Consider the following 24017-nt stretch of genomic DNA (forward strand, 5'->3'; position numbering starts at 1 on the left):
GATGGCTTGGATATGGACCCCACCAGTTAAATCCTCGAGAAAATAGAAATAAAAAAAAAAAGAAAAAAAAAATATACCGAGCACAGCAGCTGCTGCTGCTGTGTCAGAGCCGCAGCAGGCGCTGCCTGCGCTCAGCGGGCGGGCGGACTGGCCGCCGTACAGCCCAGCACGGCCGTAGCCGTGGGCCCCACCTTGATGTTTATATGCTATCTAAACCGTTCATATGGTGGGCCCCTACCTGACGTGGGCCCACCCCAAAAATCAGTTCGATCCAAGACTCAGGTGGCCCACACCGTAGGAAACAGTGGGATTAGACTTCTACCTTTGAAATCCTTTTGGGGTCCACATAAGTTTTGGATCAGGGTGAGATTTGTTTTCACCCTTCAACTGGGCCCATGTGACCTTATCAGTGGGTTGGATGGCATCTAAACATTATGGTGGGCCCCACATGGAGCCCACACGGATGTATGTGTTTTATCTCCACCGTCCGCCTGGACGGTGGAGCTTGCTGTGTGTGTGTGTGTGCGTGTGTGTGTGGGTGCGTGTGTGTGCTAGTGTGTGTATATATATCTATATATAATATTATATTATATATTATATATAATATATAATATAATATGTATATATATTATATTATATATATAATAGTATATAATATTATATTACAGAAGTTATATGTATATATATAATATTATATTATATATAATATTATATGTTACATATATAAATATATATGTATATATATTATATTATATATAATTTATTGATGGTGGGAAGCCCACCTCAGTACTTGTGGCCCATGGTTGAGGCCCACTTTGATGTATATATAGAGCCCATGGGTCGAGGCCCATTTAATGTATTAGGGGCCCATGGGTCGAGGCCCATTAAGATGTAATGTGGCTAATGGGTTGAGGCCCATTTGATGCACGTATGGGGCCCAACTGGCGAGGCCCATTTGATATATATATAAGGTCCATGTGAGTAGGCCCATTTGATGCATATATGGGACCCAACTGTCGAGGCCCATTTAACACATGGAAGGCCCATAAGATTAGGCCCATTTGATACGTTCTTAAGCCACAATTTATAGTCCATTGCAATGCACATAAGGCCCATTGGCGCGGCCCAATGATGTGGCCCACTTGATGAATACAAGGCCCATACGATATGGCCCATTTGACGTATTTAAGGCCCAATGGGACGTGCCTAAGGTCCATTGCAATGTACGATCCCAACATGATTTATGTAATGATGTTTACGTCAGGGCTATGCCTTGGGAGCAATGGTGGTTTGACGTCCACATTGCAAGTATAGTGTGGTTAAATCTCCGCATTATGACTTTCTCTAGGGCCCATTGTTAGGCTCGTGCGTGTTATGTGTAGGCCGCCTAGGCCCACCTTCGTTATGCACGTCATCCATCCTTTATAGCATGTTTAATTCCATGATTCATGATCATATGCATGATATGTATGCTTGATATGAGAAATGACTGATCATAGCATATGTCTTTGGGCAGATTGTTTAGGGACTCCCGTACAAGAGGTGTTGCCCTACATGAGCGCATGATACGCGCAGGATTGTTGTATGACTGGATAGTGTGATTCATGCATTCGCATTATGTGATATGGTTACTATAAGCCCTAGCGACATCAGGGCCGTAGCCTCCACAGACGTATCGTGGTTGGCAGGATCGGATACCAGAAATACTGTTCTACATGGGGTGCGATAGATATCCCTGGGTGAAAGTCCCTAAACCCTTATGGTACCAGGAGGTTGCTCCAACGTCTAGACCGAGTGAATGCATGAGCGCTGAGTGCCGATTACCAGACGGTTGCGCTTTCCACTGTGTCGTGGTCGGTTGGAAGGGGGTGCGGCCTTACCCGCCCGAGAGTAGGGGGCAATGCTAGGCTGAGTCTGACCAGCTCGAGGAATGGGTCCGCTATTGACGAGCCGAGCCCGATATTAGCAGGCGGATAGTGAGGTCTTTTCCACTCACCTTATTGCGCGCGATGGGGCGACAATCTGGCTTGGAGTGTACTAGACCCCGGTGATATTCCAGATTTGAGCCGTATTGACATGTGGACTTAGATGAGGATTTGTATGCTTGACTTGCATTTCGCATTGCATGGCCTTGGTATGGCCGACATCATTCCTTGCACCGCATGGCCTTGGTACGGCTATAGTATTCTTAGCATTCATCAGCATGTTCCGCATTACTCTGATACTGCATAACTACATTATCACCTCGAGCATACACTTTCACCACCCTCTAAGCTTTCTATAAGCTTATGCACGACCGTTGCGTGCAGGTGACGTCGGTTCGCAGCAGCGCTGAGGCTTGGGCGCGTAGCTGATCTTCTTTTGGAGCTTTTGATCTATCTTCATTGTATTTCCCTTATGCTCATTGTACTTGTAAAGTTTTTGATTATAGTGGAAATGTGATGGAGTTTTTGGTTGTTGTTTGTGGGTTATGCCTTTGGTTATGCTTGTTACGAATCAAACTGATGTACAAAATCCTCCTTGTAGCATCCCAGGATCGGAACCTGGCGAATTGGCGCTGGGAGTCGAGAATGGGGTTCTACGGAGGCTGTCAGCGCCGGATTCGGCGATCGGGAATTTTGTGAGCCCGGTTTCCGAGTTTGGGGCGTGACACTACCTACTTAAAGGTCGGGAGCATGTGTCCGACGACATGACTCCTGAGGCTAAAACATAAGCCGTTCTTAAAACGGCGGGCCTTCCGCCCCTCATCATTAACCAAATACGGCGTGAACCTATATAGTGCCACAAAACGGGTCGCGTATTGTGCCATGGACATGTCCCCCTGCATCAGAGTCTCGAACTCTGACGCTCTTTGACAACAAATGTGGTCGGGGAAGTACTGCTGCTCAAATCGATCAATAAAATCCTTTCAAGTCCAGACGAAATTAGGCCTTGCAACACAAGTAATGGAGGTCCACTAGTGCTCATCCTCACCATGGAGAAGAAATACGACTAACCAGACTCGCTGCTGGGTCGTACATGCCATCATATCAAAAATCTTCTCTACCTTAGAGTGCCATCTCTCGGCTGTTGTCTGGTTTGGTTCGCCCTGGAAACGCAGTAGATCGAACTGTTGGAACTCTCGAAGAAGGGCACTCGCATGCTCCTGCTCTGTCTGGGATGGCGAAATAATGGGGTGCCTGCCCTGCCCCTGGAGGGCGGTCGTCACAGCCTGCAACATCTGCTATAAGTGGGAGGCACTCACGGGTACGATTGGATTCACACCGGTCTCAGGTGGAGGAACAACATCCTCAGTCTGGGGAGCAAGGATCTTTGGGGGTGGAGTGGGGGCTACAGGTGGTAAAGCTGGAGCCTCATGTGGTGGAGTGGGATTCGCTCGAGTCACTCTTCTAAGTGGCATGTCCTATAGGGAAGAATAAAGGCACTTATCAACCTTGAGAACTCTCAAAGGCACGCACGTTAAGAGTATATAACAGAAGACCGCTAAGTTATTCAAACTCGGGACCTAATTAGTCTAAGTTCTTGATAATCATAGAGTGTAGGATAACAATCAATAGATATGTGATGCTATCCTCAGGTATTCCCAAGTTATGCTCTGATACCAACTTCTGTCACGCCCCAAACCTGGAAATCGTATTCACAGGAATCCTGATCGTCGAATTTGGTGCCGAAAGCCTCTGTAATACCCCATTCTCGGCTCTCAGCATCCATATACCAGGTTTCGATCCTGGGATCTTATAAGGAGGATTTTTCAACATACATTTATCTCGTAAGAAGCATAACCACAAGTTTACCCAAATCACACAGGCAACATCATCATCACATATCCACTAATATAAACATTTGAATACAATTCTGAAAGGAAAATACACATGTCAAAATCAAAGCTCCAGAAGTCAGCTACAAGCTCTAAGCTCCACGCTACTGCAACCTAACGTCACCTGCACGCATCTATCGTGCATAAGCTTATAGAAAGTTTAGAAGGTGGTGTAAGTGTGTGCACAAGGTAAGTGCTAAGTATTCAATATAATGCCATGATCATACAATTTCAAAAATATTGGTAAGATCATGAATTATATGATATCAGAGTACGTAATACAGATCAGCTATACAAGAGAGGAGTCATAAAGAGCTAAATATCATATGCCGAGGATGCAATACAATATACAATTCCTGATGAGTTCACGAATACTGTCAGCCATATCTAGACCATATATATGTAGAAACACAGTAACTCATAATATCATATGCCGCGGATGTAATGCAATATGCGGTGCGAATGGAATGACCATTCTGGAGTGTGAAGTCGGGATGATGGTACATAGTATCACAAGTTATGGGGTCCATCACAAGGGACTTCTATCCAAACCAGTCCCATACCTAATTTAGATAGTCAGACTCAATGTGATAAACTCCTGATCTCAGGTAAGTCATGCACCCCAATCGAAATCCTGGCCATTGTGAATGTACACATAACAAATAGTTGCGCACCACCAGCTCAAGTGGATAGTGAATGAATGAATGAGTATGTAACTCCTGCTCTACAAATCAGTACTGTACATCTCTAGGATCATCACCAGGGTCTAGTATACTCTACATGCAAATCGCCACCCACTGACACATGACCATGCAAGTGGAAGAGACCTCACTATCCGCCTGACTAGTAGTCAGCCAATATCTACCCGACACGTCGATAGCAGACCCATTCATGAGCTGGTCAAACTCAGCCTAGCTATGCCCCCTACTCTCAGGTGGGTAAGGCCACACCCCTTCCCAATCGACCACGACACAGTAAGAGATGTGACCTCCGGGTATTTGGCAATCGGGCGCTCATGTATACACTCGGTCTCCTGGCCTTGGAGGTTTAGGGACTTTCACCCACGGACATCCAAAGTGCCTAGATGCTCGAACTAAACATTTATAATGTCCCATCTAGTTGTCCACGACATGCCTGTGGAGGTCACAGCCCTGATGTCACTAGGGCGTATAGTAATCACTATCGCATAATGAAAGATGCATGAGTTATGTAGTCCAATCATACATCAATCCTGCGCATGCCGTGGGCTCATGTGGGATAACTCCACCTATCAGGGAGTTCCATAAATCATCTGTACTATGACGTATGCAATGACCAATCGCATCTCACAATAAACATGCAGATGATGCGTATGGGCATATATTATGATGCTGTGCTCTCACATACTCATAATCAGTATCAATAACTAGCATCGACAATCGGCCTCGACAATGTAGACATTTAACCAAGATTGACTCCAAGGAATGGGCCGCATAGAGCCTAACATATAGTGGACCCATGGCCTCACACAAGGGCCTAATATGTGACACCATGGGCCTCACTTAAGAGTTTAATATACATCACGATGGGCCTCTCACATGGGCCTAATATACAACACAACGGGCTTCATCGCCTGACCCTCAAATGCACCACAATGGGCCTCATCACATAGGCCTCACATACATTACATAGGCCTCAAATGCATTAAGCCGAGGCCGAATGTTCATCAGAATGGGCCTCAAATATGGCCTGCATATACATCACAATGGGCCTCGGCAATCGGCCTCGATATCCGTCCTCGACAATCGACATTGACAATTAGAGTCGCCCTCGATAATTAGAATCAACCTTAATAATCGGAATCGGCCTCGATAGTCGGAATCGACCTCGATAATCAGAATCGGCCTCAATCATCAGAATCGACCTTGACAATCGGATCGGCCTTGATAATCGGCACCAGTAATCAACATCGATAATCGGCATCGAAAATCGGCCTATAAGCAAGGCGGGGTCCATATATGAACAGCCGATCGAACCATAATATAAAGATCGGCCCTCGGTCGTGGTTATGTCAAACCCGATAGCACGAAACCATCCGTCTATGGTGAATGGGGCCTAATTAATGTTAACCCATGAGAAAATGATGAGGAAAGGCCTAACAAGGCCTAAAGGAAGGTCACAATGTGGGTGTCTAACCATCATTGCGCATCAATGTGGACCTTTAACCAACATTGCTCCTAAGGAATGATGCTCATAGGGTCAATCATATAATGAGTCCACGGTCTCATACAATGGTCTAATACACATCATAATGGGCCTCGCTTATGGGGCATATACACATCACATTGGGCCTCACTCATGGGCCAATGTATATAACATCGGGTCGTATTAACGGGTTAAATCAAATGGGCCGGTACAAATGGGCCAAATCAATTGGGCCGAGTCAATGGGTCGAATCAAATGGGTCAATTTAAATGGGCCAAGTCAATTGGGTCGATCAAATGAGTTGATACAAATGGGCTGAATTAATTGGGCCGATCAAATGGTCCGAGTATATCACAGTGGGCCTCTACCCATGGGCTCCAAATACATCACAATGAGCCTCTAATCATGGGCCCTAAATACGTCATATTGGGCCTCTTAAATACAACAAGTGAGCCACACAATTCATCCATTTATAGAGATTATTTTAGAGCATTATCCAATTGATAAATCAGATCAAAAGATCATCTGGACCATACCATGAATAACAATGGTGATAATGATTTCCAATGTTAAAATTTAAAGGGCCCACCATAACATTTATTTCCCATCCAGACTGTTCATAAGTTCACTAAAAACCTGAACAGTGAGGGAAAATAAATATCATATTGGTTCAAAACTTCTGGAACCTAAAAGGGGGTTTTAATGGTAGGTGTTCAATCCACTGTTTCCTGTGGTGTGGTCCACCTGATAACTAGATATGTCTTATTTTTTAGTCTTAAGCCGTGAGACGAGGTGGTCCAAAATAGATGGACGGTTTGGATGTAATACAAACATCAGTGGTGGGGTCCACATACGTGGCCCACTAGAGGACTGAATTTGCTTCATTTTCGTCTTGAGCCAAAGACGAACTCGCCAAATGAATGGACGGTGTAGAAACAAACATACATCACGGTGGACTCCACTTGTCTAGCTTACTAGACGGCGTGGATATAAACATACATCACCATGGATTCCACCTGTCCAACTGATGAATGGACGGCGTGAATATAAACATACATCACAGTGGACTCCACCCATCCAGATCGCTGGACGGCGTGGATACAAACATACATCAGTGGTGGGTCCCACGCATGTGGCCCACCTTACATATAATATAATATAATATAATATATCATATTATAATACAATATAATATATATAAATTATAAAGAGCCACCGTCCAGACCCCTGGATGTTCTGAACGGTGGAGATCTCATACATATTTACATGGTGGGTCCACACGTGTGTCCCACCTCATATCATGATAATATATATTATAATATATATATAAATATAACATATATCATGTATATATAATACATGTCTAGCATCTAGGAGGTCTGGACATTCTGGATGGCGTGGATTAATCCACATCAATATGAGGGTGGGCCTCGCCATCCTGACCATTGGACGGTGTGGAGGTAATGCATATGCCTTGGTGGTTCCAGACGTGTGGCCCACATCGGCCTCAGATCAAACTAATACTTGTGTTTTCCTTCGATCAGGCCCGTCCAAATGGATTGCCATGTGGGCCACTCGGTGGATGGCATAGATGAAATACTTACTTCATGATAGGCCACACACACCATTCCATACAAGAGAGAGAGAGAAACGGTGAGATAGAGGGACCCCGCCACTATGGGCCCTCTTTACATTGCATACATCAATGTGGATCCCACAACAAGTGGGCCCAAAACTTGAAATTAACAGTGGATCACCCACCTATATCACTCCTTTAGCTCCTTGGACTTGTATACTCCTTGCCTTAACTTTTGATGGAGGTTGATGGTGATTGGAAGGTTAAGATGGGAGATGAGAAGGTGGGCCACACTTATCATTTAGGAGAGAGGAGCTTGGACATTGGAGCTCTCATGGGATTTAGAAAATTGCTAGAGAATGAGAGAGAGAGAGAGAGGAGTGATGGGATGATATGGGATGGGTGTTGTAAAGAAAGGAGATGGAGAGGTAAGGTTTAGTTTGAAATTTGGAAAAAGAGGGATGGGTAGGGGAAGAGAGAGTTGACTTGGGAAAAAGGAGGGATGGATTGCTTATACTTGAGGTATGGAGTGTACTTGATTGATTGATGAGACATTGTAGAGATTCCCTCGAAATTTATAACGCGTGGCGTTTTCCTTGAAATGAACCCAGGCCCACAACTTGTAGCCTGGGTATTAGATCAGTGCGCGAGTCATATCGTTGGAATTGCGGTGATGGCGCGATCGCTAAGATACAAGTTTCAGGTTGAGCCAACTTCGGTATGTAGGTCTCAGCTTAGGATCGTGCGCAAACGTCAGATACAGGTTGAGGGTTACCGAAATTTGACCGGGAGGACCATGGAAACCTACGGAATGGTACGGTCTAAGATACAGGTCTTACAATAAAAATAAAAAGATCCACTAAAACTGTGAAGAAATTGAAGTGAAAGATCATTGTCGGTGTTGCACCTAGGCCTTTTCTCCCTTTCTAAACCCTAGAAGATGATTTGTAGTAGCCTAGGGATTCCTTTAAATAGTTTTACAACTAAACTTTCGCACCACATCAAAAAAGTTCGCAAATCGCCTCAAATTTATGCACTCTGTGCATCTTCGATGGAAAACTTCGATGCCATCGAATAATCTTCGATTGCACCTTTGATGGCATCGAATTGTCTTTGATTCCATCAAAATTTATCCAGAACTATCTAGTGTGTTGAGCATGAAATTCATTAATTGGAGATGCCATCTAAGTCACTTCGATGCCATCAAAGTTTATTTTTGAAATTGTTTCAGGACTTTCTCTTTTTAAACTCAGAGTTTCAGAATATCATTTTTCTGGCCAATTTTCAGGATTCATTTTCTTCACTTCAAACCTTCGATTCTCTTCATTCCTCACTTAGTTTCCTTGGATCTTTGGCTCACGGATTCTTCATTAATGACTTCTAATTCTTCATTATCTTATTTTGAGCTCTAAATTCATCCTTTCAAGTGCATATTCATGACAAGCTTCCAAATCACCTCGCATGACAAAAGCGTATATAATTAAATCAAGTTATCAATTAAAGGCCAGGAAAACTAATGTAATTGAAGGGATAAATATGCAATACTTGAGTCTTAACAATATGTAATGGACCATGTTCATTACAATGCCACATATAATCTGCCGCTAATTATTAAAATCAATATTTAGATGGAATTTTTTGATGGACCTTTGCAATAAATTATATCCGTAAAAAAATTAGAGTTTGCAATAGATTCTTGTCTGTCGAAAAAATACCACCCAAAATTCTGCCAGGGTGGGACTTTATGAATTAGAGATGGACTTCTTCATACATTATGATAGACATGGTTCGTCATAAAATTTCTCAACGGACGATCTGTTTGTTTTTATACGATGGATAAGGTCCATCGTAAAACCATGCATTTTTGTGTCATTTTCACTATTTTGGTGTAGTGCACCATGTTTGTCAATCATGTGAGTTAATGTGTGAGGGAGTCAGTTGAGCCCTTGAAAGCTGAAGACCAAATACACATGTGGACATGAGCATCAAGGGGAAAAGAACATATATATAAGGTGTCTTAATGATCTTAACCTCGACCCAAAACAACCCTTGCACCTCTAGATGATCATGACTTAATAAGCAAACCTTGTTTGATCATTCTTTAGCCTTAGAAGCCTGGTTGGAACTTGATAAGTAAGGTTAGAAGAGGTTCAAAGCTATTGTGAAATCACATGTCAAAAACTGTAATTTTCGATTGGTCATCTATACCATTGACCGGATGTTAATGGTAGTAGATGGAATCGAAGGACTGCTCAATTCGATCGAAGAATGAGTCCAGAAAAAAATAGATATAATTCTTAAAAACGGACTGTTTGATCCTATCAAAGGACCTTCGATCCTATCGAATGGGCTTTCAATCCAATTGACGAAGTCATTAATTAACTATTTTATAGCCATTGCAAATCATATATATATATATATATATATATATATATATATATATATATATATATATATATATATATATAAGGGCATTCGGTTCTTAGGCAAACTGATGGGTTTTTGGTGTAATAGAAGGCTAAGTTATTGCAGATTGATATCCCGCATCCTAGACCTTTAATCCTATGAGTTTTAAGTCACCTTCATTAGATTTAACATTCTGATGAGGATTTCAACCTCCTGTGAGAAGATGAACTTGAACTCCACAATTTTCTAGAGATTATACTCAATCTTCTTGACATATCATTAGTCAAATCCTTTAGAAGACCATTCTAGGTGAATCCCCTAAGATTTCAACTATCTCGTTAGTTGTAAGAGATTTTACCAACCTTTATCACATTGGTCACCTACATGGAGCATTGCATGTAAGGTGTTTTATCTTAGAGTTGAATAATTGGTAAAGCATCAACATCAATGATTGGGGGAGTAAAAGGTGAGCTGATTGAAGCACGAAGATTATATTTTATGCAACCTAAGGAGATGAATCAAAAGGGCTCAATTTGACAAGTGTCAATTAGTGACGCCATACTCTATTTCCTTTTGTAGGATTAATGACAAGAGTTTGTAACCCAAATTCTATAGGTTCTTGTGTAAGAGATAGGCTCTTGTGTATGGACAAGTTCACTGGACATGGGTGTGTACGTATTAGTCTTCGTGGAAGCTTCTAGTGGGAGTAAATGCGGGTCTTTGGACTAGGACAGAGGTTGTTGGTTATCTGATAGAAAACCAACTAAAGCCTCTGGCAGGAACCTCCGACGGTAGTGAACTCTAAATAGGTTCCTGTATAGGATCGTGGTCCTTATGTAAGGTTGAGGTTGTAAAGGTTAGAGGTGAACATAATTTAAAACCTCTGATAGTGAATCTGATACACTCAGGGAGACAGCGTCCACCGGGAGTGGAGTAGGAAAATCGAACCCCTATACATGCTCGTGTTTGAGATTGACATTTGTATACTTATTTAATTATGCTTATGTTATTAATTAGAGAATTATATGTATGTATAAATACATGAATGCTAGGAGTTAATAGTTAGCACATCCCCCACATAGATGTACATTATCTCACACACACACACACACACATATATATATATATATATTAGTTTCTTGAATGATATATCTGTTGTAGTCAATGTGATTAGACCATCAATTGGCTTGGAAGCCTTACAATTAATTCCCTTAGTTTATATTGGCATATTAGTTTAAGTAAGCAATTATACGTTAATTGGTAAAAAATTTATTTAGTCTAATTACTCTCCTCTTGGACAACCATTCATTCCATAGCATTATCAAGCTTCCACACATAGCCATGGTATCCTACTTCATATGTTATTTTGACTGGTATCAAAGTGGGTAGCTCTCAAAGGGCTTAACTACCTTGAGTTGATCCAATGAGCTTAGAAATGTGTGCCCAAGAGGGTGTGCCGCCACACGACTACTTTAGTTTGATGGGTCTAACTATGCCTATTGAAATGCTACGATGATAGTCTTTCTAAGATCCCTTGACCTTATGGTTTGGGCAATTTTTAAACAAGGATAGACTATACCCGCAGAATAAGTCATGGTTGATAATAGAACCATTAGCACTCTTAAAGATAAATCCAAATGGAGTGTTGATGATAGAGCTCGATATACCTATGATGTGAAATCTCTCAATGCTATTAACTGTGCAGTTTTCCCTAGTGAATTCAAATATATTTGCACATGTGAAACGGGTAGGGAAGCGTGTGATATATTGCAAGTCACTCACGAGGCAATTAGCAAAGTAAATAGATTGAAGCTTCAACACTTAATGACCCAATTTGAAAACATTAGAATGAAAGTGTCTGAAACTTTCATGGAGTTTTATTATAAACTAAACAATATTTGCAACTGCATGTGAGGTTTAGGAAAGAAGATCTCGATTGGTCATATATATACAAAATTTTTTAGATTCCTTGCAGATAGGTTCACTCATAACATAACCTTAATAGAAAAGTGTATACATATAGATAGATGAATGCAGAAGAACTCTTATGTTCCCTACAAACTTATGAACTACATTTTAAGACACCCTCTAGAGTAAAGAAACTAGCCGTTCATAAATAGCACATAGACATTCACATAAGCATAGAATTATTGAATCCAAAAGTGATAGTGATGATAAAGACGAGGATGATAACTTCGAAAGAAAATTCAAGAAATTTCTTAAATTGAAAAGATGGAAGAGTAGTGACAAGAGGGACAAGACGGTTGGGAATCATAAAAGTTAATTTGTTAAACAACCTAAGGAAGTCCAATTTTACAACTACGAGGGTTATGAACATAATGTCAATGATTTCCCTAGCAAAGTAAGATCTAAAGGTAAGGAAATGGTGGCTACCTGGGATGATATGAAGGAGTCTGAATTTGATTTTGTAGACTCATTTAGCTTTGAAGACCTTAGCCACTTATATGTTTTAACAACCTTCACCACGGTGTCCCTCGTTAGAACCTTGGGTGTCACGCCCCAAACTCGAAAACCGGGCTCACAAAATTACTGATCGCCAAATCCGGCGCTGACAGCCTCCGTAGAACCCCATTCTCGGCTCCCAGCACCCATTTGCTAGGTTCCGATCCTGGGATGCTACGATGAGGATTTTCAACATCAGTTTGATCCATAATAAGCATAATCAAAGGCATAACCTACAAACATTAATTAAAAACTCCATCACATTTTCACTATGATAAAAAACTTTAAAAGTACAATGCGCACAAAGGGAAATACAATGATGATAAACAAAAAAAACTCCAAGATGATCAACAAAGCGCTCCTGCCTCAGTACTACTGTGCTCCAACGTCACCTTCACGCAACGGTCGTGCATAAGCTTATGGAAAGCTTAGAGGGTGGTGTAAGTGTGGGTGTAAGGTAGTAGTTATGCAGTATCAGAGTTATGCGGAATATGCTGATGAATCCATGAATGCCATGAGTCGTACTAAGGCTATGCAATGCGAGGCATGGATGATGTCAGCCATATCAAGGCCATGCAGTGTAGAATGCAACTCAAGCATACAAATCCTCATCTAAGTCCACATATCAATACAGCTCAACTCTTGAATATCACCGGGGTCTAGTACACTCTAAGCCAGATTGCCGCCCCATCGCACACAATAAGGTGAGTGAAAAAGACCTCACTATCCGCCTGCCAATATCAGGCTCAGCTCGTCGATAGCAGACCCATTCCTCGAGCTGGTCGGACTCAGCCGAGCTTTGTCCCCACCTCTCGGGCGGGTAAGGCAGCACCCCCTTCTAACCGACCACGACACAGTGGAAAGCACAACCATTTGGTAATCAGCACTCGGTGCTCATGCACCCACTCGGTCTAGACATTGGAGCAACCTCTTGGTACCATAAGGGTTTAGGGACTTTCACCTAGGGATATCTATAGCACCCCATCTAGAACAAGATTTTCGGTATCCAATCCTGCTAACCATGATATGCCTGTGGAAGCTATGACCCTGATGTCGCTAGGGCATACAGTACCATATCACACAATGCGAATGCATGAATCACACTATCCAGTCATGCAGTAGTCCTGCGCGTATCGTGCGCTCATGTAAGGCAGCACCGCCTATTTGAGAGCCCATAAATAATCTGCCCGAAGGCATATGCTATAATCAGTCACTTCTCATATCAAGCATACATATGATGCGTATGATCGTGAATCATGAAACTATACTAAGCATGTTATATGGTAATGGATTCTGTTAGCAACGAAGATGGGCCTAGACGGCCTACACATTATATGTACGGGCCTATCAATGGACCCTAAGGAGAGTTATAATGCGCACATTTAACCAACACTATGCTTGCAATGTGGACGTCAAACCACCATTGCTCCCAAGGCATAGCCCGTCGTAAACATCATTACATAACCATGTTGGAATCACACATTGCAATGGACCTTAGGTACATCCCATTGGGCCTTCAATATATCAAATGGGCCATATCACATGGGCCTTATATTCGTTAAACGGGCCACATTAATGGGCCTCACCAACGGGCCTTATGTACATTGCAATGAGCCATAGCCCATGGGCCTTAAAATACATCACAATGGGCCTAATCACATGGGCCTTATGAATATCAAATGGGCCGCACCAATTAGGCCACATGCACATCCAATGGGCCACAAATAAATTGAGATGGGCCTCATACATATGTTAAGGTGGGGTCTCAATGGGTGGCCACAATTAACTCAAGATGAGCCCCATACATATAACAAGGTGGGGTCCACTTGATCTATAGATTTGACTCAGTCCTTAGCTCATGCCATAAAATGAGCTTCTTAAGATGGTTGGACGGATTGAGTGCAACCCATGCATCATGGTGTGTGTGTGGGGGGGTGTCCACATGAAGGCCCACCACCCATTATATTATATATAATATAATATATAATTTATATATAGTATATAAAACATTATATATAATATAATATTATATATATATACACACACATGCACACTCACACACCCACCGTCCCCTAGACGGTGGGGACAGAACACATATATCATAGTGGGCTCCACCGTCTGCCTGGACGGTGGTAATAAAACACATATATCACTGTGGGCTCCACGTGGGGCCCACCATAATGTTGATATGCCATCCAACCCGTTGATAAGGTCACGTAGACCTATATGAAGGGTAAAAACAAATTTCACCCTAATCCAAAACTTCTATGGACCCAAAAAGGGTTCCAAGGGCAGACGTTTAATCCCATTGTTCCCTACGGTGTGGGTCACCTAAGCTCTAGATCAGGCTGATTTTTGGAGTAGGCCCACTTCAGGAAGTAGCCTACACGATGAACGGGTGGATATAAAATATACATCATGGTGGGGCCCACGGCAGGGGCCATGGGTTCCTGCTTTCCGCCTGCCCGCTGGTGCGTAGGCAGCGCCTACTACCTTCTGACATAGTAGCAGCGCTTGTTGCTGCGGATGTGTGTTTTTTTATTTATTTGTATTCCTGTGGTTTTTCACAGGTGGGGTCCACATCGAGAAAATCGAATCCAACCATTGGATTTCATATCTCAAGACAGGCTATATGAGTCAAATATTGAGTATTTTTCGGTATATAAAAATATCATGGAAGGTTTCAATGGTGAAAACCCCCATTTGCTATGGTATGGTCCAACAGAACCTCGGATTGACTCCGTTTTTTTGTTCAACACCTAAAATAGTCTAAGGAAAAGGATGGACGGCGTGGATTAAACACATGTATCAAAGTGGGGCCTACATGAGTGGGCCACCCATAAGCTTGGAAACAAGTTGATATTTGTGTTTTCCAGACAGGGACGCTGGACGTTGCACGTAATAAGTACATCAGAGGTGGGCCCTGCTTAGGTGAGCCACCTCATGGAGGATGGTGTGGATATAACACACACAAAGTGGGCCCAACCTGTAGATGGTTTGGATAGAATACATGCCTCATGATGGGGTCCATTCAAGTGGGCCACACAACCATATCATGATCTCATAAAAGAAAAAGAAATAGAGAGGGAGAGAGAGAGATAGAGAGTGGGACACGCGTGATTGAGGGACCCCGGCACTATGGGCCCTCCCTTCAATGATCTACAACATAAATCAAGTGGGTCCCATTACATGTGGGCCCATTAAATCGAAATCCAACGGTGGAGATCCCTTCTCCACTAAAATAGACGGTCTAGATGACCCTAAGTATACAAGAAAAATAAACATCATGATGGGGTCCATGGAGAATGGCTCCATCATGGAATGATCATGATGATCCAAGTGGGGCATCGGCCACATCTTAGGGTCCAAAGTGAGATCCAAACCATTGATCAGTTGGCCTCACTTGGCCCATCATAAACACATGAAAATCTAGCCTATGACACACCCACCGCTTGATCTTTTTGCTTCCTTGGCTTTCTTTGCTCCTTAGCTTCGATTCCAACGGAGGAGATGGAGTTTGGATGGTTGAGATGGGAGATGAGAGGGTGGGAAAGGTGGGCTACACTTGTTGCTTGGAAGAGTTGAAGAGGCTTGGGACGTGTGGATTTTCTCTTGCTTGGGAGAGTGGTTTGAGAATGAATGAGAGAGAGAGAGTTGTAAAGGGAGAAAGAGAGTGATGGGTGGTGGAGTGATGGATGGGGTGAGTGATGGGTGTAAGAGATTTCTTTGACTTTTGTGGCAAATGGTGTAAGAAAGGTATGGGCTTGTAAGAACTTTTTGACTTTTGTGGTTGCTTGAGAATGGGTGAAAGATGATGTGTACTTGACATGTACTTAACATGATGGGATTGATGGGTTGATTGATTGATGTGACATCTCGTAGAGATTCTCTCGGGTTTTGTAACGCGCGGCGTTTTTCTCGCACTGAACGCTGGCCCACATCTCCCGACCAGGGTATCGCCTCGGCGCGTGAGTCACGGCGATGGCGCGGTCGCTATGGTACAAGTCTTGGGTTGAATCGACTCGGATTGACAGCGTGTGAATCAGGGTCGCGTGCAAATACCGATTAAGGGTCAAAGGTTGCCGGAATCGACCGGGAAGACTGTGGAAGTCTATGGAACGGTACGGTCTAGGATACGGGGCTTACATTGGGTGACCATAACACCTCAGATAAGTGACCTTATATAAGAGGATTAAGCCTCATTTTTTAGCCTAATAGTTAAATTCGAGTGAGTGTTATAAGAAAATTCGAGTACTTAGCCCAATCTTGTGCTTAATAGGTATATTCGAGGATTCTTAGCCTCATTTGTTTTTTATTTTTTAAGTTTTAAAGTTGTTGAATGTTGGTATTATATTTTTTAGTATATACTATCATTGGCCATTCATAATTTAATTGGTATATCTTTTGAATGACTATAATAAGCATGCTCCATGTATTTAATATTTTTATGCACCCTCTTTCCTTATTAGTATATGTGTCATATAATTGGTAAATTATCCATGATTTATAGAGTTGTGTCATGCTATGTTTTTAGTGGTATCTCTATTAGAATTAACTCTATGTTAAATACTAAAAAAAGGGGGAAGAAAGATTATGTCTCACCAAAACAATGAATTATGTTATATAAGATTTGTTTATTTAATGCAGGGATTGATGAAAATAGGGGAGCAAGTATAAGGGAACAATGCAAGTTTACATGTCTTGGTGTATTCAAGTTGTAAATCATTTATATTTGACATGTAATATTTCAAGTTATTTGGGTATGTCATTGGTATGGACCACGATATTATCTTAGTGAGGTTTTTGTTATGAAGTGGATAAAGGGGGAATTTGTGAGTGCACTTACTTGTGCATCTTGTTTGTCAATCACATGAACCATTGTGTCAGGGAGTCAGTTGAGCCATTTGAAGCTGAAGATTGAAGACATAAGTAGCCATAGGTATTAAGGAGCAAAGAACATGTATATAAGATTCCTTGGTGACCCTAACCCTTGGCCCAAAATAACATTTGAACCTCTTAATGATCATGACTTAATAGGTAGACCTAGTTTGATAATCCCTTAGCCTTTGGAGCCTAATTGGAATATGATAAGTAAGGCTAGAAGATATGCAAAGCTGCTGTGAAATCATAAGCCAAAAACAATAATTTTTGACTGGTCCTCAATCCTATCAATAGGTTGTTGATGTGACTCGGTGGAATCGAAGCACCACTCGATCTAATCGAAGAATGAGTCTAACAACCAACATATATAATTTTGGATTTTCTTGACGGGATCGATGGACTGTTCGATCCTATCGATGGACCTTCTATCTCATCAAAGGGTTTTTTCGATTCTATTGACAGAGCCGTTAACTAGATATTTTATAGTCGTTGCAAATCAGTTTATTATAAAAAGGCATTCGGTTCTTGAAAAAATTGAGGGGTTTGTGGTGCAATAGAAGGCTAGGTTATTCTGTATTGATAGCCCACATCCTCGACCTTTAATCCCTTGAATTTTAAATTATTTTCATAAGTTTTAACACTCTAATGAGGATTCCAACATTTAATGAGAAGATAAACTTGAACTCTACTATTTTCTAGTGATTAGACTCAATCTTCTTGTCATATCATTTTTTTAAATCCCATAGAAGCACTTATAGGTAAATCCCTTAGGATTTTAACTACCTCATTAGTTGTAGGAGATTTTATGTACTCACCTCTTATCACCTTGGCCACCTCAATAAACCATTGCATAGAAGGTGTTTAATCTTAGAGTTGAAGCATTGGCAAAGCATCAACATCAACGATCGTGAGAGTGAAAGGGGAGTGAATTGAAGCACGAAAGAGCACCAATCAAGTAACACAAGATGACGCATTCAAAGGGGTTCAATTTAACAAGTTTAATTAGTGAGTCTATACTCTCTTTCCTTATGTAGGATTGATGGTAAGAGTTTATAACCCAAACTCAATAGGTTCTTATGTAGGACCTAGTCTCTTATATAGGGTCGAATTCATTGAACATGAGTGTTTACATGTTAGTATCTGTGAGAGCCTCTAGTGGGAGTAAAAGTCAGCCTTTGGACTAGGATCGAGGTTATTAGTTAGCCGATTGAAAACCATTTAAAGCCTCTTGTGGGAGCCTTCGATAGGAATGTATACTAGATAGGTTCTTATGTAGGACTGTGGTCTTTGTATTGGGCTATAAAGTTTTGAAGTGAACCAAAGCCTACTCCTCTTCTTGTCTTTATATATATCAATGCCAATAACCTTCTTTGCAGCCTACAGATCTTCCATCTCAAATGTCCCTGATAACTGAGTCTTCAGTACATTGATTTCAGACATATCATGACTGACGATCAACGTATCATCAACATAAAATACTAGGACGATGAATTTTGCTATCACTCAGTGTCTTGTAATAGATATAGTGATCGTATTCACTCCTGGTAAAATTTTGACTCAACATGAAAGAATCAATTTTTTTATAACATTGTCTAAGCGACTATTTCAAGCCGTACAACAACCTTATTAACCTACAAACTTTGTTCTCTACCCCTTTAACTTCATAACCCACTGGTTACTTCATGTAGATTTGTTCTTCCAACTCCATGTGTATAAATGCAGTCTTAACATCTATCTGTTCCAGCTCGGGATCGTATTGAGCAACCAACGTCAACATGAATTTAATAGTGTAACATCCTGAAATTTCACAGCCCAAGTACATACTTGTGCCCAAGAATTTTGGGTGTTAATAATGTAAAACTTGGATACTTCAAAATTGCACCTTATTATTATCATTATTATTTTTTAATCACATCCAGTTGCATTCATAAAGGTAACCCATTCACAAGAGTAAAATCAACTATATTTATTATTCCATTAGAGTAAAAGAATTTGACAAATCATCAAATGCCCTCTCAATGGGAGCTTATTACATTATCAAAGTTGGGAGCAAAAAATAAATAAAAGTAATAGTGCATTATTCTTCTTCTCCATTTGAACTCGTCTTCCACAGAACGATCGTTATCCTTTATATCAACCGGTGATTCACCTGCAACATTTGTATGGTTAGAGATGGTCAACATTGTAAGACCCGACCCGAGTTTCTGCATGTGCACGCATGCGTGTGAGTATGCATTTCATTTCTTATGGGCCCACGACCCTACAGTCGAATCCTATAGACCCACGACCCTCGAATAGCATTTGCTGTCATCCTTGAGTCCGGTCATGTAGACTTGACTTGGATCGACTTGAGACCTATGCCATCTCGTTCACATCATTGCCGCGGTTCTAATGCCGCGTCTCGTGCATCCATTTGAGTTGTAAATCTAAGTTGTAGGTGCGCATCATTTCAAGCCTTTAATCATGTTTGTGGGACCTACCTAGTAGGGTGTACACATTTTCCCATGGGGCCCACCCTAGTGCGCCTTCTCCCATAAAGGCTACCTAGCTAGCCTAGCTGCCTAGCCTACCTACCCTATAGCCCTAGAACCTAGGGCCTAGCCTAGAAATTATGGGTTTTCTTCCCCAGCAAGCCATCATTTCACTCTCTATCACAAAAGCCCATCATGACCTTTTCTTCCCTAGGCCTTACAACCCATCATTACTTCTCTATAACTTTCCTTTCTCTTCTTTCTCTTTCATTTCATTCCTTCTTTTCCCATTGCAAGAGGTTGGGACATCGCATCATTTTCACCATTTTTCAATCCCTTTTCTCCCTCTGTACCCCTCCATCTCACCCTTGAAACACCACCTTGACCATTGATCTTTGGCCCTTGAAGCTTGAGGAGCATAGTGCTTGTGGAAGTTTGAAGATCCAAGAGGTGGGTGCTTCTATAGGAAGTAAATCTGATATCTATAGTGTAGATCTTTTTTTTCTTCATGAGGGAAGTTTAGGACCTACCAATCAATGGTGAAGATCCCACACATTCCCATAAGTGTAGCCGAATGGTCCACCTTATGCATGCATGTCTTATGAATGGGATCTTCCTCTATGGATCCCCATCATGGTGGTTTTCTTTGATTTTATGCCATGATGGGTCATCTAGACCTTAGATTTATGGTGGGAATGGTATCCCAACCATCCATTTTGATTATAGGCCATGCATGTGCTAGATCTATATTGTAATATTAATCAATGTATGATGTGTGGTGTGATTGATCTTGGGAGGGCTCAATAGTGGCGAAGCCCTTTTCCCTATGGCCATTATCTTTCTCTCTCTTCTTTCTTTTATTTTTTTGATGATAGTATTCTGATCATGTATGTGTGGCCCACCTTGTGGACCAACAAAAATCTAGACCATCCATGGAGGTTGGACATCCATGGTGGTCCATCCTTAGACATGTGGACCAAATCCACCCAAGTGGGCCACATCAAGAGGTTAGTAATGTGGAAGGTCTGGATATTTGTGGGGCCCACTGGGGTGGTTCACAACATGATTTTGGGGTTAAATCCCTTCTTAAATGATGTTTATATTCAATTTCTTTCAAGTACATGTTGCTGTCCAAATTTGTCTGAACAAAATTTGGGCCAACTAGAGGCTAGGATTTGGGGCTTTTGGTGGGGAATTGTATACCAAGTGAAATATAATTTTTGAAGGTGGGTTTCCTACCTATAAGCATGTCAAATTCTAGCCCCAATTGACCTCATTTGGGTCCCCAAAAGGGTGGGCCAATATGGGTACTTGCTGAATTTTCTACTGTAATTTTAGCAAAGTTGCAATTTGGAAATGTAAAATTATAAAATAGTTTCTGATTAGGTGGGCTACTTTGGTGGACCCCAACTTTTACTACATATATGAGTGAAGGTTTAAATTTAATTTCCCCAATTTTTGGACTTCCAGGGCCCACCCCATTGGTTGCTCAATCATGGATTACCCAGAATTTTGCACTTACCAGAATTTTTGGACAGATTGTAATTTCGAATTTAATTAAAATACTTCTAAGTATCTAAAATTCACAAAATTTTCTAAAGGTATGGTTCACCCATGTTAGGACTTAACTACCAATTTACGGGGCCAGTGGACCCCTGTGCACACCGTGGGAAGGGCAGAACCGTCCAACCACGTTGAGATGTCTAGGTTAGACAGATTTTCTAGACATACTGTCTTCGTTGAATTAATTAAAATACTTCTAGTTATCCAAAAATTATAAAATTTTGTGGAGGTATGGAATACCTATGGACGTATCAACCTAGAAAATTTCAAGGCCAACGGCCCCTTTACCTTCTGTGGTGTAGCCTAGAGTGGCCCATTAGGTTGGGATGCACAGGCTGGGGCGTCCAGCGTTGGTTGGCCATCCTGACCACCTTGTAGGCCCACCTTGAGGAGTTTTGTTGTCCCACCTTCCATTCAATATTGGTCCATGTGAGACATAGCTACCTCCCTCTATAGTTTCAATTTTTGGGGACCATTTTGGTGAGTTTTGGGCCAATTACCCAGGGCCATAAGGCTACCCACCATGGGACGCCCAGCCCATTGGGTTGTTGCTAGACGTCCAGTCCAGCAGTATGGCCCATTTGATTTATGTGTTTAATCCACTCCCTTCATTTGATGGACCCCCCCTGTGACATGTATGGGTCACTAGGAACTAAAATAAACATATAATTTAATTAATTTTTGAATTTCCAGTAATGCCAGATTGTGGGTGGGCTGGAATTTCAGCAATAGGCCCATGGTTGCTGCCCATAAATGGATGTATTGGGGCAGCATGGTCCACCAAAATTTAGGGATATTGTTACAAATATCTTACCTTATTTTTAATTAGATTTTAGGCTTAATTAGTGCATATTTAAGGCCCATTCCAATTGGGCTTTTATTGGACTAGTCTTCTTAGTTATTTGTTGGGTTTTCCTAGGCCTATTGTCTTAAAACTTTTTGATAGGCCCATTGGATCTTTGGGGCCTATATTATCATGCCATTGTGATGGGTTTTATGGGCTAAATACTTAAGTAGTTGGGCCCTTTCTTGCCCATTAAATTAAACCCATACTTGGGCCGAGATGTGAGGTCCAACTTGTTTTAAATATAAGGATCACCCATATGTTGGAATAATGGGTTGTCCATTAGGCCCACTACAATAAGTGGACCCATGATCTTTATGGTTGGGCCCAAACCTTGCTTGAGGGCCCACCATGTTGCCTATATATTGGGCTTAGTGTATGGTGCACTAGGTCGTGGATTGCTTGGGCCTTGGACTTTACTTTATATGTGTAGCGGACTACCTTTTGGGACCTAGTTGAGTTGGATGTCCTCCTTGGTGGCCTTAAGGTAGGCCCATAGGGTCCTCATGGTGGTTGAAGGCCCACCTTGGACCTTGTTAGGACCGTTTTCTCCTTAAGGCTTTATGACTCTCTCAACTTGTGGGTCATCCCAAAGTATTGGGGCTCCACTAGAGGACTCACTTCTCCTTAGAGTACCTTTCTATGTATTTAGATCTTGTCCCTCATTGGAAAGGAGGAATATATTCTACAGGTAGTGCACTTACATCATCGTGACCCATATGCATCATCTGTGTGAATTAATTACATTGTGTGGTGGTCATTGAGCGATGGAGTTTCTCCCCTTGTGCATATTGAGTGCCTGAGGCTAGTGCAAGATCTATATGTGTGACTCATGCAATGAAATCACATTTCTTGATGATACCGCCCTTGCTTCATCAGGGCTACCTCCATAAGGACATTCGTGGATGACCGTATGTGTGGGCATCAAAAATATTACTTGAGCATATCGGGTGCATGGGATGCCCATGGGTGAAATTTCTTAAACTTCCATGGTACCAAGGATCTGCTCCAACACCGTGACCGAGTGAAAACTTTAAGTGCACGAGGGCCTTATACCGTTAAGCCGTGACTCACACTGTCATGTAGTTGGTTGGGTAGGGGTATGGCCTTACTCGCCTGATGCTTGGAGACATTGCTAGGCTGAGTTTGATAAGCTCGTAAATGGGCCTGCTACCGACAGGCCTTGCTAGTGATTGGCTGTTCATAAGTGAGTAGTGAGGTCCCTTATGCTCGTTTAACTGTGTGGGGTCTGTAGAGCAGTAGTTATCCATCAATGTAATAGACCTCGGTGATTTCCTTATGATTGGAAATGTACTTGATATGTGGATTAGATATGAGCACTGATATCACTTTACATTGCATTCGCATCGGCTATATAAGCCCCTTTATGCATCGGCTTGGTAAGGAGCCCAGTACTAATTGCATCATATTCATGACAAGCCTTGGTAAGGCTAGTGACATTGTCATTGAGCATATTTTCCTTCCTGTACCTCTTATTATTCTTCTGTGCACTATTGTCACATACTTTCACCACCCTCTAAGCTTCTATAAGCTTATGCACGATTAATGCATCCAGGAGATCTTAGGAAGGCATCGTAGCGGCAGAGCTTGGATTAGAGTTGAGCTTAAGGACCCCGGTGTTATAGACTTTTCTCTCCTTCTTTTATTATCTTATGTATGTCCTTCTAAACCTTATTAATGCTTGTAAAAGTTTAAATTTATAGTGGATTTTGCGATGTGTTCATTTGTTATTTTTAATATTTTACTTATTGTGCTCTTAGGTATGCTCGTATTGAAAATGGTTATACGGTT

General features: G+C 41.8%; 1 protein-coding gene across 1 annotated transcript in view; it reads right to left on the bottom strand.

Annotated features, from left to right (window-relative positions):
* Positions 1-24017, bottom strand: part of LOC131225226 (uncharacterized) — a 128505-nt gene that overhangs the window by 102718 nt on the left and 1770 nt on the right. Inside the window, exon 2 of the mRNA XM_058220711.1 lies at positions 3245-3403. Coding sequence (XP_058076694.1) covers positions 3245-3403 — 159 coding nt within the window. The remainder of the gene's footprint in view (positions 1-3244; positions 3404-24017) is intronic.

This window comes from Magnolia sinica, chromosome 2 (genome assembly GCF_029962835.1).
Source record: "Magnolia sinica isolate HGM2019 chromosome 2, MsV1, whole genome shotgun sequence".
In the NCBI taxonomy this organism is placed as follows: Eukaryota; Viridiplantae; Streptophyta; class Magnoliopsida; order Magnoliales; family Magnoliaceae; genus Magnolia; species Magnolia sinica.